This window comes from Cyprinodon variegatus, unplaced genomic scaffold (assembly GCF_000732505.1).
Source record: "Cyprinodon variegatus isolate N-32 unplaced genomic scaffold, C_variegatus-1.0 Scaffold258, whole genome shotgun sequence".
NCBI lineage: Eukaryota > Metazoa > Chordata > Actinopteri > Cyprinodontiformes > Cyprinodontidae > Cyprinodon > Cyprinodon variegatus.
Genome location: NW_015150711.1, coordinates 786,969 through 801,574, shown reverse-complemented (window position 1 = coordinate 801,574; position 14,606 = coordinate 786,969). Strand labels below are relative to the sequence as shown.

At 38.6% G+C, this 14,606-nt stretch overlaps 1 protein-coding gene across 1 annotated transcript in view; it reads right to left on the bottom strand.

Annotated features, from left to right (window-relative positions):
- eif3h (eukaryotic translation initiation factor 3 subunit H) overlaps window positions 1-14,606 on the bottom strand; it is an 82,684-nt gene that overhangs the window by 22,755 nt on the left and 45,323 nt on the right. The window contains exons 4-5 of the mRNA XM_015382529.1: window positions 5,480-5,579; window positions 2,770-2,919 (exon numbers count right to left, since the gene is read on the bottom strand). Coding sequence (XP_015238015.1) covers window positions 2,770-2,919; window positions 5,480-5,579 — 250 coding nt within the window. The remainder of the gene's footprint in view (window positions 1-2,769; window positions 2,920-5,479; window positions 5,580-14,606) is intronic.

The window sequence follows — 14,606 nt, the reverse complement described above, 5'->3', positions numbered from 1 at the left end:
AATTTAGGAGTGATCACAGCGCTGTGTCATCTGCGATGTGTCTGTCTCACGGACATGAAGAAAGCACAGTCATACTCAGTTTTGCCCCCGCTGTATTTTTAAATACGCAGTAGAGGTATTTAAAGGTAGTAGAGGACATGCACCTGTATATAAAAAACGCGCCCTATAGTCCGGTGCACCTTATGTGTGTGTTAAATACAGAAATGGGACACATAACTGAGAGTGCGCCTTTTAGTCCGGTGCGCCTTATGGTCGTGAAAATACAGTAGGTGTTATTAAAGATGCATTTTTACCTCCAATAAAAATCAGATACATTTTTTCATAAACAACAAATTTTAGATTGTTTATACATACGGTTGGTCACCCATTTGCGAAGCACCATGTCAGTCTGCCATCTTGATAGTAAAGACGTCGGCAAGGGATTAAAAAGTACTAACGTGTGGAATAACAACGTGTTTTCTGTTACTTTGAGTTCAGTGTGATTGAGAGGCAACAGTGAAGATCATTTGGAGATGCTAACCAAACAACTGAGAGTGCACTACTGCAGCACAATGCAGGACCATGCATATGCAGCAGCAGCATAAGAAACAGTTTTACCATCCCCAAGAAAATAAAAAAAGAGAACTTAAAAGACAACAAAGACATTTAAAAAAAAAAAGAAAAAAAAAAAAAAGAGGTAACATCCGGCAAGCCTTCTCCAGACGGAAGGAGGTAATGAAGGAGAAAGATTTTAAAGCGACACTGCAGTTGGCATATTTCTCCTTGATAAGTACATGAACTTTACTGGCTAAATTAGCATAAAGCTAACCTTTTGCTTTAATTCGACAGTGTTGTTCAGAATACACAGCAGCAGATCCTGCAAACATACCAAACCTGTTGGAACAGAATAGGTTTACGTTGGTTTAGTAGCTTTCAAAGCTGCGGTTACATCTGCATTGTTGAGTCCTTTTGACACATAGTGGCTACTGTTGCTGCAATATGTGTTTGAGGCATTGAAGTGCTACGGCAAAGTGTTTATTTGACTGAAATACTCCCATCTTACCACTAGATGACAGTAATTCTGACACAATATCCCTTTAAGGAGCTCAAACCTCTGGTAAGCTTAGAATAATACCAGCGAAGGCTTTCAATAACAATGAGGCTGTTGATTCTGATGAAAACAACTAATTGAAGAATGGATTTATTTATTCTTATTTTTACGTGATTAAAGTAATGCAATAAAAAAACACTACAGAATAATTCTGTTGGGTTTCACCAGAGGAGCCAATATCTATAGAGGAGATATAGGCAGAAGAAAACCCAACCGTCACAAGAAAATACTCCAAGCTGTATAATCGTTTTAAATAGGGCTTTTAATGTCTGGGCAGATCTTTTATTTTCATCTTTTTTTTTTATTATTGTCAACAAATACCATCATAAAACTGAAAGGAAGAAATTATTTACCTCATTTACATTTTCTGGTCGTGCACTGCAGAAATTCATTATTTTCCAAAACTATTAAAACCACATGAAAACAGCCACTGCGGTGCAGAAGGTGTCACACTCCTTCATTAGCTCTGCGAATAAAGTTTGTTATCCAGCCTGGTGGTGTTTATATGGTGGAGGGGATGCACCCAGTGTGACCTTGTCCTCATGGATACCGTCACCTGCATATTAATCCATGTAAAATGATCGGAGTTTGACCCAGACACCGTAGCTCACCAACGGTCAGTTCCTCAGTTGATAACAAGCAAGCAAAAAAAAAAAAACACGTTTCTGTGTGCATTTGCTTTTTAATAAGCCTAAATTATAACGTTATCACTACATAAAGCTGCTGTGCAGCCAACGGTAATGAACTAATATATTTATGGGGATACAATGTCTGCCATTAGATCTCCAAGCTTCTTCAAGTAACAAATGTTTCTACATGAGCCTGAAGATGGAATCGTTCCCTCACCACTTCTGATATTAAAAAAGAAAAATTTACGCTTTTTGAAGACTCCAAACAGGCCTTTAGTAGCTCTAGCTCTGGTCCTCTGGGGTCTGCATTCTATTCTAATGGCTTTAAGAACACTGTTTTGTTCTGACAACAATTCCCTGATGTCAAATCAATTTTAATTTGGAAGTGGCTTCAGGCCTTGTCAGTAAATGCAGTTTACAGACTTGAAGAGATGTGGGGATATAGTTTTAATGCTTCAACAATGCTTTTAAGAAATTCCTGCTTTCTTTGGAACAAAAGTATTCCCCTCATGATGGTATTTATGTGCAAACGGATCTAATGGAAGTGACAGTGTGCTCGATGTTGGGCCATTTAAGGGTTATACGCTTGCTTTCAACAACCACAATTACTTTGGTTGAATTTAGAGAGGGTTATGAAATGCTAAAAGGGTAAGAAAATCCAGAAAGAAGCAGAGAGTTTTGTTTTGAAAGTCTGCAACAAAAGAAAATAATTCATTTGCTAAAGAGTTATGACATCCGTGTCTTAAGAGGACATATAAATAAAAAAACTTTAAAAATTGGTTATAAAACGATGTGCAAGGCAATGCTCATGCTACATGTCTTGAACATCCCTGTTTGGAAATGTCTAAAATGAGAAATGATGTTATCCAAATGGAAATATTTGATAAGCGAGCAGGTTTAAAGAAACCAGCTGACTGTACCTGATATAAACATGTAAGGACATGATTCAAATATTTGTCTGTGGAGAACAAAAGGTGTCAAAAAGACATTTCAGTGAAGGTGTCGACCCCGAGTGCCTGTGTTAAATGTTAGCATGAGCTTATGTCTGACCTGCTGGAGAGGTTGAGCAGTTCATGCTTGTCGGAGACCGTGGACTTGTCCTCCAGCTCCCACAGCAACACGTTGATGAGGTGGGAGTTTTTGATGACTATGGGCACCTCCTCGAACATGTTTTCAAACCCAACGCTGGCCTTTTTCAAGCTGGAGGGACAGAAACACATGTTAAAGTTGCCTTATATTCTATCAACCACAGAAGCAGCTAATCTGACATCAATGAGAAGAAAATGCGTCCTTTATTAGTAAAGCTGAGATTAACCATTAGGGTAATCTAAGATATCTACAGTTATAATAAAAATAAACATGCACTCTGTGTATTATTGGGTGTAGGAATATATAGATTGACATGAGTCAGGTTTCATAACATCAATTAATCAAAAGGAAAATCTTGACAATGGAAAAGGCCAAACCATAACAGTTTTTCTACAAAAACATATTCGCATTTAGTGTTTCAAATCTGCATTTTACTATTGAAAAAAGAAACCAGATAATATTCATTTGGGAAATTGACCCTATTACAAAAAGAAAAAGTAAAAAAAATATCTTGTACTGATTGCATTTTGATAAAGCATACGATCTCTCTCCTAGACGCCTCCAAAAAGCCTCCCTCTCCTGCTGACAGGAGCCTGTTAGCTCTGAATCTTTGGTTAAACTTTGGGTAATGTCTCACATCAATCTAAAAACCGGGTTGCCTCATTGTCTCTCAGAAAAACAAAACCTTTTCCAGACGGGATGGAGGGTTCCAGAAGGGAGGAGTTGGTTGACAGTGGACAGAAATGAACAGATCGCTGAGTGGATTGATGCATAAGAGATATTGGGCAAATGAATAGATGACTGGAAGATGGACGGATGGTTGGATGCTTGACAATAAAATGGATTGATGAACAGGAAGGATGGACACAGACAGACGCTGACCAAATGAATGATTCATCAGATAATATAAGGACAAGGAACGCCTCTAAAGTAGGAAACTATTTGGATTTTTGTAATTGAACAGAAGAAATGACCACCATACAGCCATGGTACTCTTGCACAGACTACAAACAATCATATGATCGGTCTGATGAATACTAGTTCTAGCATCAGTACACATAACCGTAGGGTTACACCTTGGGGATTTCATAGACCAGACCACTTTGTGTCGTTAAAGCGGAAGAAGAGATTAACTACATTCTTTTTGAATATATTGATATAAAACCTTTTTTATTCCAAGTAGAGCTTCACCTCAGGCAAACATAAGATGAGACGCTGACTCACAAAGTGAGTTTCTGCCTCGAGCGTATAACAGAGGACAACTTGTCTCCGAATAAATTATAAGGGTCTGTAGGAAAAATCCATAGTTATATAAATACTTTTTAGAGATTTGACACAATTATCAATCCAGAGTACTTTAAAGTATTTGCTGCATACTGTGTGACCTTTCCAAATGTCTGCCGCGTGACATAAAATGCTGCCCACCAGGAAATAGAAGGACGGTGCGCTGTACCAAAGGCAGGACAAATTACTCAACCATACTGGACACTGGTACACTTAATGTCAAGCTCTCTGAAAGTTTGGGCCCCGCTGGATAAAGTCAAAGGTTCCCTCCGCAGGCAGACTAATTTGATGCTTTGGATTGTGTGCTGAAGTGGACACTATTGACCACTGCCTGCATGGCCCTGTGGTGCTGGAGGAAGGTTCAAAGGGAGCTGTCCACTCAACCCTCCTCTCTCCCTGGCTCTCCGTTTTACAAGTGAACAACGTATGCACGCTTATAAAACCTCAAATACAGATAGGAATAATGGAGTCAGACTTTTAAAGACTGACAGAGAGATATGGAGGAGACACTCGAAGTTCAACAGCTTTCTGTCGCAGAAAAGTCACAAAAACAAGATACGGAAAGTTCGGGTGAATTCTAAAAGAAGAAAATAGAGAAAATAATGTCCTTTTGCTTTGATATTGTCCTCAACTGTCTTTTTCTGGTCCTCATCTCATTGGAAACACTGACAGAGTCAGACTGAAGCTATAATAAATCACAGGAACTAATGAAATGCTGCAGAGGAGAAAGGGAACCTGACTAACGGCCAAACACCGGGTCAGGTAAACACAGAGGGGGGCAAAGAGACAAAACGTAAAGAAATAAAAATGGGAATAACAAGGAGCGATAAAATCCTGCTGTTAAAGAGTCCCTCCAGCCGTAAATACACTTTGTAGGAGTCAGAATGCAAATGGGGAGGTTCTGAGCAGTCTGTCACCTAATGCCTCCGGGAATTTATTATTGGACAGATAAGGCTTGTGCTTGTCTGAACATGTGCCTTGTGTTCTCCTCACATGTGTGTTTATGTCCATCTGAGCGGCTGCAGTGAACTGCCAGGAAAACAGTCCCCTCATTACGTTCATTTTTAGCCGCAATTTAAAAGCAATTACGATAAGCCTTGAGGTCAGAAAAAGCGTAAACATGGAACATTTCTTTGACGGGCAAGGGCGAGCTGATAAATCATCATCAGCAGCATCATCAGCGTCCATCTCCAGCTGCCATTAAATGACTCCCCCTGTGGACGCGGGAGGCTGCATTTGCATCCGCTAAATAAACCCAAGCAGAAAGGGCCGAAAAAGCCACGGTTTTAATTCGACATCTCTCTAAGCAATGCTTGGCCATGTGAGGACAGGGAAACATACAAAACGAATTGTTGAGACAAGAGTGTTGTTGTGTTAAACTACTTACCCCTCGGGTGTGAAGTCCTTCTCCTTGCAGATCTCCATCAGCTTTGGGGTAAGTCTGTAGGCTTTGAGAGACAGGGAGCCTTGGGCTGTTTTTATAGGATCTACAATCAGAAAGAGAAATAAAATTCATGAATTCCATTACCTGTATTTCACAAACATAATATTTTGAGTTCATTGTTCAGTTTAAATGATTCTTGTTAAGCTTTGTCAAAACAGTCAATTACTTTTTTTTTTCCCTGCCTCGTCTAGTTGATCCCTGCCATTGGGAGAAGTTAGCATAGCTGCAGACTTAAGGTGTTTTATATCTACTTTGTCTGGAAGTGAGCCATGTTACAACAGACAGATGTGATGAAATACATACAATAGTCTGGTATTAAGGTTTTCAAAGGGTCCTGTTAAATAATTATGTCTCATATTACGCAATAATACAGTTACACTTAAAATGTTCAGGAAAAAAATAAAACTAATCAATGTATTTAAACCGGTTCCTTTTAATTACAAGCTGTAATCAGACATGTTTGCTTGAATAATGTCCTAAACCAAAACCACATTAATCCTTTAGCATGTTGTGTCCTATCATTTGCATATAATACAGCTTCAACTCTGCCATTAGAAATGCATGCATTTAGAATGTGACCATTCTTTCAGAAACGTATTTCTGAGGTCAGACACTGATGTTGGAAAACAAGGGATGGCTCATATTCTCAGCTCCAACTCATTTTAGGTTTAGCTAAGGCTACATTTAGGCTGTCTTTGCCTACTTTAAAAGCAGCATTAAGATCTTTTGGTAAAGCAACTAAGACACCACACCACAGGATGAGACCTTTTTGAAACAAAATCACCAATTATTCAGAAAGAAGGTTTTTTATTTATCTGCTTTTTGACAGATTATTAACCATCTGGGTTGAAACTGAGAAGTTGCTATTGTGACACTAATCTGGCATCACAACCCTTGATATGGTGCCTACTTATTGCATGACGCCGCTCACCCAGAATCAGGAGTACATTTTTTTTGTTTTGTTTTTTTCCACAAACATCTTTATTAATAACATCAAGAGTTCCTTTATTGAGACCCCAACTCTCAAATTTAATAAATAAATACAGGCTGCTTCATATTCCTCTCTACACCAAAGTTCGCAGCCGACACTAATCTGTCAGGAGTCCCACTCTCCTGCCAGCTGTCAAAGCAAACTTGGATTACCACTCCAGAGAACATGCCTCCATTGCTCTAGAGTCCACTTAGTGACATAATCTACACTTCTATATCTCTTGCTTTAAAAAGCTACTAAGTATATTGTAATCCAGTGGTAATCCCAACAGCAGTCTCATAAAGGAAATGAATATATTGGGCCAGTTGAAAGTAATCTAACTACCAGTAAATCCTTCAGCTAATCTGTAATATTAGTGCAGACATGATAAAGCTTTGGATCAGAGTGTAAAGTTGATACAAGAAAAAGAAAAGTGATTTTAACATGCTAAACAAAACTATTGCAATTTTCAGAAATGAAAAAGATTTTGTTGTTATTGATCAGCCCTACTTTGCATCACAGTGGAACCAGTTCTGTAAGGCTCTATACATATAGGCAGTGGGCTAATCTAAGGCTACACAAAGTTTGAATGTTAGCAGCAGTTGAATCTTGAGAAAGTTAGCGACCTCTGCGTCTATCCACTGACCCTGCTTTGTGTTTCTATGATATCTCAATCGCCTCCTCTGTGCTATGACCCCACCAACTGGCAACTGTGGAATATTCATTAGCGAGAAAATCAATGAAAGTTTTCTTTTCTTCTGCAGATTGCATCTGGATATAAGCAGAAAAAACACATTTTTAGTGTTAACAACATGCTGCTGTGATATGTTATTTTTTTCTACTTTAATGCGGAAACTGTGAGAAGCCCACACTGATCCATGTCTAATTCAGACACTGGCATACAATCACAATGTAAAGGTTAGAACACTATTAAAATAGTTAGATAGTTGGGATATGTCACCTAGTGAAACATCCAGGGTTTAATTATGTCCTAAAGATGCCCTTTAACTAAAAGTCTAATGATGAAGTTTCACAGGCTCACTTTCTAACTCCTCGGCCATTACGCAAGTTTAACTACTGGATCTGCAAATGGAACTCAATGACATGACAATAACAATCAGGCTTTGTTTCCGTTAATGAAACACAAAGGTTTGTATCTGCCCTCTGTCCCCAGCACCATCAGCCAGACATTATAATCGCTCCGATACCAGGAGCCTTCTGTTCTTACTGACAGTAAAAGTGGCTCATTGAAGATTCGTTTCTAAATGCGGCAAACTTACTTATGACAAAGTATTAGAAGAAAGTCTTGAGCTGTCACTCATCGCTAAAGTTTTCTTCCAAGAAGCCAGACTTTAAGTTGAACTGCAGACTTTGCATCGCAGCCTCCTTATAGAGAAATAGTGTCTCTCAAAAGCAGTCATGCCTCTCAGACATTTTACATTTTCTGTCACTTTATAAACTCCAACTTCGATCTATGTTAATCGAACTATAAAGTTTATGAGCCAACACAGGAAGGGAAATGTTTTATTTTTTTCAGAAAAAAAAAAAACACAACTGAAAAGTGTGGCTTGAATTTATTTTAAGCCTCTTTTTATCCAACAACCCCTGAAGCAAATCCAGTGTAATAATAAATAAAAGCTTTTATTATGAAAGGGGCAGCAGATAGCAACAGCCCAGGTGGGAAAATCTGGAGACAGGAAACGTGTTGGTTGTAAGAAGTGGATCATGAATTCCATTTGGGTTTTACCAACACCGAGAAAAACAAACAAACAATCTCCACACTGACCCATGGTGGTGGCAGAATAATTATGTGGGGTTTTTTTTCTACAGCAGAAATGAGAAAGCTGGCCAGAGTTCATGAGACTTGCATTAAAAAAAATCTCCATAAACTGCAGCACAATAGCTTAATTACTTAGTATATTTACCTTTTAAAATGCCAAATACCTTTAAACCAGGGGTCACCAATGTGGTGCGCGGGCGACAAGTGGCCCTCAAGGACCACATGGGCCTTCAGCATCTTCTGAAAACACAACAATTCACCAGTAAACTAAGCTTGAAGTTTTATGCTGCTGCTCTTATTTTTCATCATTTATATAGCATTTCATCATATCAATTTTTAGAAAGAAAAATTATAAATATGTTTATTATCTATAAAGCTCAGATGAATGCTGAAACCTCCAGTTCATAGGTCAGTATTTGTAGCCTGTTCTATGACTATGAGCCTTGAAAAGGTTGGTGACCCCTGATATGAACTATTTTACTGATCTGTGAATTTCAACAAGAGCTATTAATTAAAAACTAAAGACTACAGGTGGTGGATCTGAAATATGCATGGTGAATCTCTCTTCTGTTGTGCAAATTTATATAGCAAATTTATTTTCACTCGTTTCCCCTGTATTATGGACTAATTAGGTTATGAGAATTGTATTTCTGACTCCCAAAGCATCCGGTTTCCATGTATTCTTATTCCAAGGAAACCACTACTGCATCCAGAGTGTTTTCAAAACCATATAAAGAAGACTAGTTAAATAAAAATAGGAGGGAAAAAAGCCAGGGGGTCTTCATGAAGCTATAGCTACTGATCAATAAAAGGGAAATATAATGATTAAGTCTGTCTGCTTGGAAACAATGAAAACCAGAGAAGTTTTTACACAGAATCCTGTAAATTGCTATAAAAGAAAAAAATGAAATCCCTGCTAAACCTATCAAGACAATTTATAAGAAAATAAAACTAAATCTTCCTCCTATTTATGCTGCATATTCAGGAAAATATAGAAATACAACTCAAACCAGCCACATAGTGAGCAAGATCCAATTTTTCTCAGGTTTTAGACTTATTTATTCACTTTCTAAAAGTCAGTCGTGACAAGCTATTTGCCTACAGATTAGCCAGTCCCAGAAAAGACAGACAGTTGACAGCAAGTCTCAGTTCTTACCCGGTGAGAGCAGGAAAGGCCAACATGAGGATAGCTCCTTTAAATCCACAGGAAGTGTGCCGGCTGAATTAAAATACTGAGTGATCCTGATTGAACTCTAAAGAGCCTCTTGGATGCAGACACAAAGCCTTGATCTTTTTCTGCTAACAAAGGATCGCTTCTTCTATGTGATGCACCGATAATTTTATGCATTAGTCCTGTCGGTCAGTATGCAACAAAAACACAGCGCACTTATGTTTGATCTGCAAATGTCAAGAAGAGGCTCCGATCAAGACAACCAAGTGTGCAGAGTAAAACCTGAAGGAAAATGCTTGTTGCTTCTAATTCCCACAAACCGGATGGAGAACAGTTGTTCACTGACACAAACCCCCAAATCATTTATCACGTCTACCTTAAAGGCATTTTAAATGTAATGTTTTCATGTTTATATTATTGAAGTCTGAAATAATCTTAGAAATGATCCAATAGCAAAACTCTAAAATAAGAGATATTCCAAGTGTTTAAATATATAACCTTTGGTGATTTTGATTTTAAATGACAAAAAATATAAATATCTCTACACAATACTGATAAAAATAAATATGCATTAACTGTTTCATGGCCAACAGTCATTGGGAAGACAATAGCTTTAATGGAAAGTTGAGTGGAAGGAAGACATGTTTAAAAGAGATACACTAGAAAAAAGGTAACTCCAACCCAGAGAGTATTTTGAAGCAAAGTGAATCTAACAGTTTACAGGATTTTTACATGTTCTAGCCAGAACATGTGAACGGAGCAGAGCATCGCGCAATTACAGCTTCCCGCTCAGGAGGACCGCTCAAACTTGCACCAGGACGCTCCACTCAAAATTCGCTCTGCTCTCGCCTTAATTTTCCTGACGATCCGGCGATGTCGCTCCATGCTCGCTCAAATTTTCAGGAGAAGGCATTTTCTGATACATTTCCTTCATGCAATTATGCCAGGGCCCTGGGACACATGATGTGACCGATACATGTGTATCGTTTTATTTAACTGGCTGTTAAATTATCGCACTGTTTCCCAGCTGTGAGCATAACACCTCGCTGCCTCGCTATGTTTCCTATTTAATTATTAATTTGTTTTAATAGACTTAAATGTTATTTTACAAATTTTATAATCCAACATTTTTAATTGAAAACTGCTCTCCACCATATTTCTTCGGCTCCACTCCACCGCTTGCTTCACGCTGCTCACATGCTCAGGTTGTAGCTGGAGTTGGCACTTCAGGAGACCTCATGTACAGGAAAAACTGCTCAAGTGTCTTACAAAGGCTAACAAAATTTGACAGCTGTCAGAAAGCGATCCAAAAATCTTAGGATCGCCTGGCGACCTCAACCCCGGTTCAACAGCGTGGAGAAGGAAGCCCAGAGTAAAGTTTCCACACTGTTAGAGTGGAGCACTCTAACAGGAAAACACTTCATCTTTCATTCTACTGACCAGTTTTAGGATTTCTTTTGCTTCGATGAGCTTTGAACTTTCCACACTGCATTAATAAGAAGATTTCCTATTGCTTTGATATCTGTGAGACAGTTTGTCACAAATCTGTGACTACCACATCAATAGGAGTCACTAGACATGGCTATTAGAGAAACCTGGGCTTCTTTAACACCTCTGCTGTACCACAGGGTGAGCTTCTCCCAACCTTGACCGAATAAGGAAGACATATCTCCAATAAAAGAGCTGACATTTTCAGGGAAACTAAAGTTTCATTAAAATAAACTGAAGTGTTTCACTTTTAGATAAACAAATGGGTCTCAGTTTTTAAACCAAATTAACTTAACCTCAGTTTTCAACAATATTCTCTTCAGACAGTGATGCACGATGTTGAGTTCTGCTTGATATTCAGGGGAAACGACAGTTTCCCTCACAGCCAATGAGGTGCTGAGTCAAGCTACCTCTTGTCACATAAAGCTCTAATTACCCTTGTGTGTGTCCATGTCAGCCTCATCTATTAAACAACCTGACATGTTCAACATATTCACCTAACTGGCTTAACAACCTACTCTAGTCCTTTACAGTCACCGGACAGGAGCCATTTACCCAATGGCTGCGGGGCTGATTGATTCTTTCATCGGTATAAAATGACCGGTGAGCTAATGACCAAGTGAACAACAACGAAAAAAAAAAGAAATCAATTTTTGTTTCCCCTTTGACTTTAAGCAGAGATAATGTAAATTCCTTTGGGGTGCTTTGATCCGTTAAGTGCTGCATTATTGATTGACATTAGCAGGAGGCCTCTTTTAGAATGAGAAAAGGCTGTCAGAGCCACTGGCTGCCTAGCAGGACCAGTCACAGCCTGCCCGTTAAAAAATAAAAAAATCTTCAGATCTATCTGGTTTTTTTAAACACTAGCCGATAGACTTATGTTTTTAAAGGTAGATCCTAAAAGACTTAAGTCCCCTCCAACTGAACTTCTGGTGAAATTCAACGTGTCCTTCTTTATGTTTTTTAAGATGGCAGTGCAGCTCTGGACTTTTCTAAACCTCTTCAAAGATTTCAAATCTCTTAACTTCCTCTGTCACAGCGTCTGCTTTGATTTTTGAGTTCATTAATCTGAGGAAGGAATGAAACGATCAAAAATTAAAGCCCTGCTATCAGAATGTAACAACAGTGTGACACGAGCACCAGATTCAGGTTTAAAAAGGGGCCAGTTCTACTAAACGGTTTCATTTAATTAAGCGCAGCTATCCGTGGGATGTATGTAAAATACTGCCGCTGAACTCTGCTTTTTGGAGTGGTCATAAATTACCATTAATTTACTCACAGGGGGTTTAAAACCAACACGTTTTATCGGTGAAAGGGTTTAATTCTCTGTACTGCCGTCTCTGTAGTTGCATTGTCATCCGGCAGTTACAAGCAGCTCTTGGAGAATTTGCAAAGCAGAACATGGAAGCGCATTGTGTCCATTAGTGTCATGTTATTGGCAAGGAGCCACCCAGCTAATCCTGTTTATGTCTTCCTTCTTCCTTCCCTGAAGCTGACCTTAGTTAGAGAAGGTTAACAGTACCTTACCTCACATTTCCTCACTAGTGCTTCTCATACACATGCCGCACAGAAGAGGTTTAAAAGGCCAACATTAGCCTGCCAGACTGAGAACATCAGATTCAGTCAGGAGGAAATAAAAAAAAGAAACACTGATTTCGTTAGTGTAATTACTATGTCACTCATCTGCTCCCTAAACCCCAGCAATTAATTTCAAAGTCCTGTTATGTCTCATAGTCTCTTTGCAAAGAAATCGTTGGAGTGTCTGTCAAACTTTTATCTAATTGATGAACTATTTATTTTTAGCCTCTGGCCATTTGACTTGTGGCCTTTTTTTGCCAGATAGTCCACCATGTTTGCTTCCTTCCTTCCTTCATGTGTGTGTGTAGCTATGCTCAGTATTCATCAGAATTGGGTGTGTTTGCACATTTAGAGACACTTTATTTTCATCTTAGATTATACCTTGGTAAAAACATGCTGATAATCATTGCCTTGAGCAGACATCTTCAAAAGTTACCAAAACATTTAGGTGGGTGGGAGGATATGCTGCATCCCCTACTTCAATCTATTTGATAGGGATTACATAATCGATCTATACAAAATACAGCATAATTGCAAAGTGAAAGCAAACATCTGTTTTATTTTCTTTTGGTCCATAAAGTGTGCAGGGTTCTTGTAGTGGACCGTTACACTTAACGTAAGCCGCTATATTTGTATTTTATTACCGTTTCTGCCCTTTTATATCTAGATGCCCTCCCCTCCAACACATTTATCTCTTTATTCGCACATTTATGTGTAGAAAAGCGCCTTGATAATGTGAACCCTGTGCCCTTCAGACGGTCATCGACTCGCTTGCAGCAGGTGAACAGATGCGATCCTGTCCAGCCAGCAGACAGAGAGCCAGCTTTGAAAGCAGGTTCAGAAGGATTCCCAAAAGGCCGGTCTGTCAATTGAACCATTTCAGGTAATAATAAAACACAGCATTCCTACTCTGATGCGTTGCGGCATTTCCGTGTCTACAGGTGGATCAGAGCAATGTCTCAGGGTCTATCTTCTACCATATGAAGGAGAGATATGAACATCACCTACATTATGGAGAAAACATCAAATGAAAAAGGAGTGGGCTTAATTAGCAAAGAGAGAGAAAGATAATAATGGTCTAGCATAGAAAAAATAAAATAAATAACTCCCGCCCCCACTTTACGCTCATAAATTATCATAGTGAAGTCTGAAAGGCAGGGTTCTCGCCAGCATATTTCAGTGTAACAGGCCGTTACACTTCGAAAACAGTCACCTTTAAGAGTGCCATAAGCTCACTGAGGCAGGTGAATACATTTTTACCAAATCAGTGACTTTGTTGCTATATTTAGCAACTTTTCAGACCATTTTAGCAACTTTCATTAACTAAAAAAAAAAAATTTGAACGGGCACAAACCAAGCTACCATTTCCTGTCTTGTTTGATACTTTAGTTTCCCAGGTGCACCGAGATCTGTGTGGATAAACATTCAGGTAACAAAAAGAAAAATGAACCCTGGCGGATTAGAGAAGGAGGAGGTGAACTGGGGGTAAGGGACCTGCAGAGATCCCCATTTAAAGAGGGAGAATCTGTTGACAAGACAAAAATCAGCAGTGCAGTCATTGTCCAAATTGCTAATATCTATGTGGTTAAAAACAACCAGTGCACCAAGCACACCATGAATGAAGGTGCTAGCGTCTGACTATGTGAGAATGCCCTACTCCATTTAGGAGATCCAGCTGGTCATCATTAATAGAAAGCTGGATGGATGAAACAGAGGCCAACCCTGGAGAAACGAAAAAAAAATGACAAAAAGACAGACTGGGGATGGAGGCTAAAATTCTAGCAAATTAATAAATGTAACATGCAACGATTTCAGTCATTTAATTCTTTAATTTTTTTTTTGGTTAAAAAAAAAAAACAATGTCTACAACGATTTTTCCCCCTCATCTTGAAAATTTTGCTCAGCCTTTTCTTAATATTTGAAATAAAAATCTCATATAAACGAAATTTAGTTTGTGATTAATATTTTAAAAGGCTGCGTCTGCAACCTTGAAAACAACCGACTCTTCTAAATAATACCTACAACATGTAAATACAAATACTATATATATATATATATATATATATATATATATATATATATA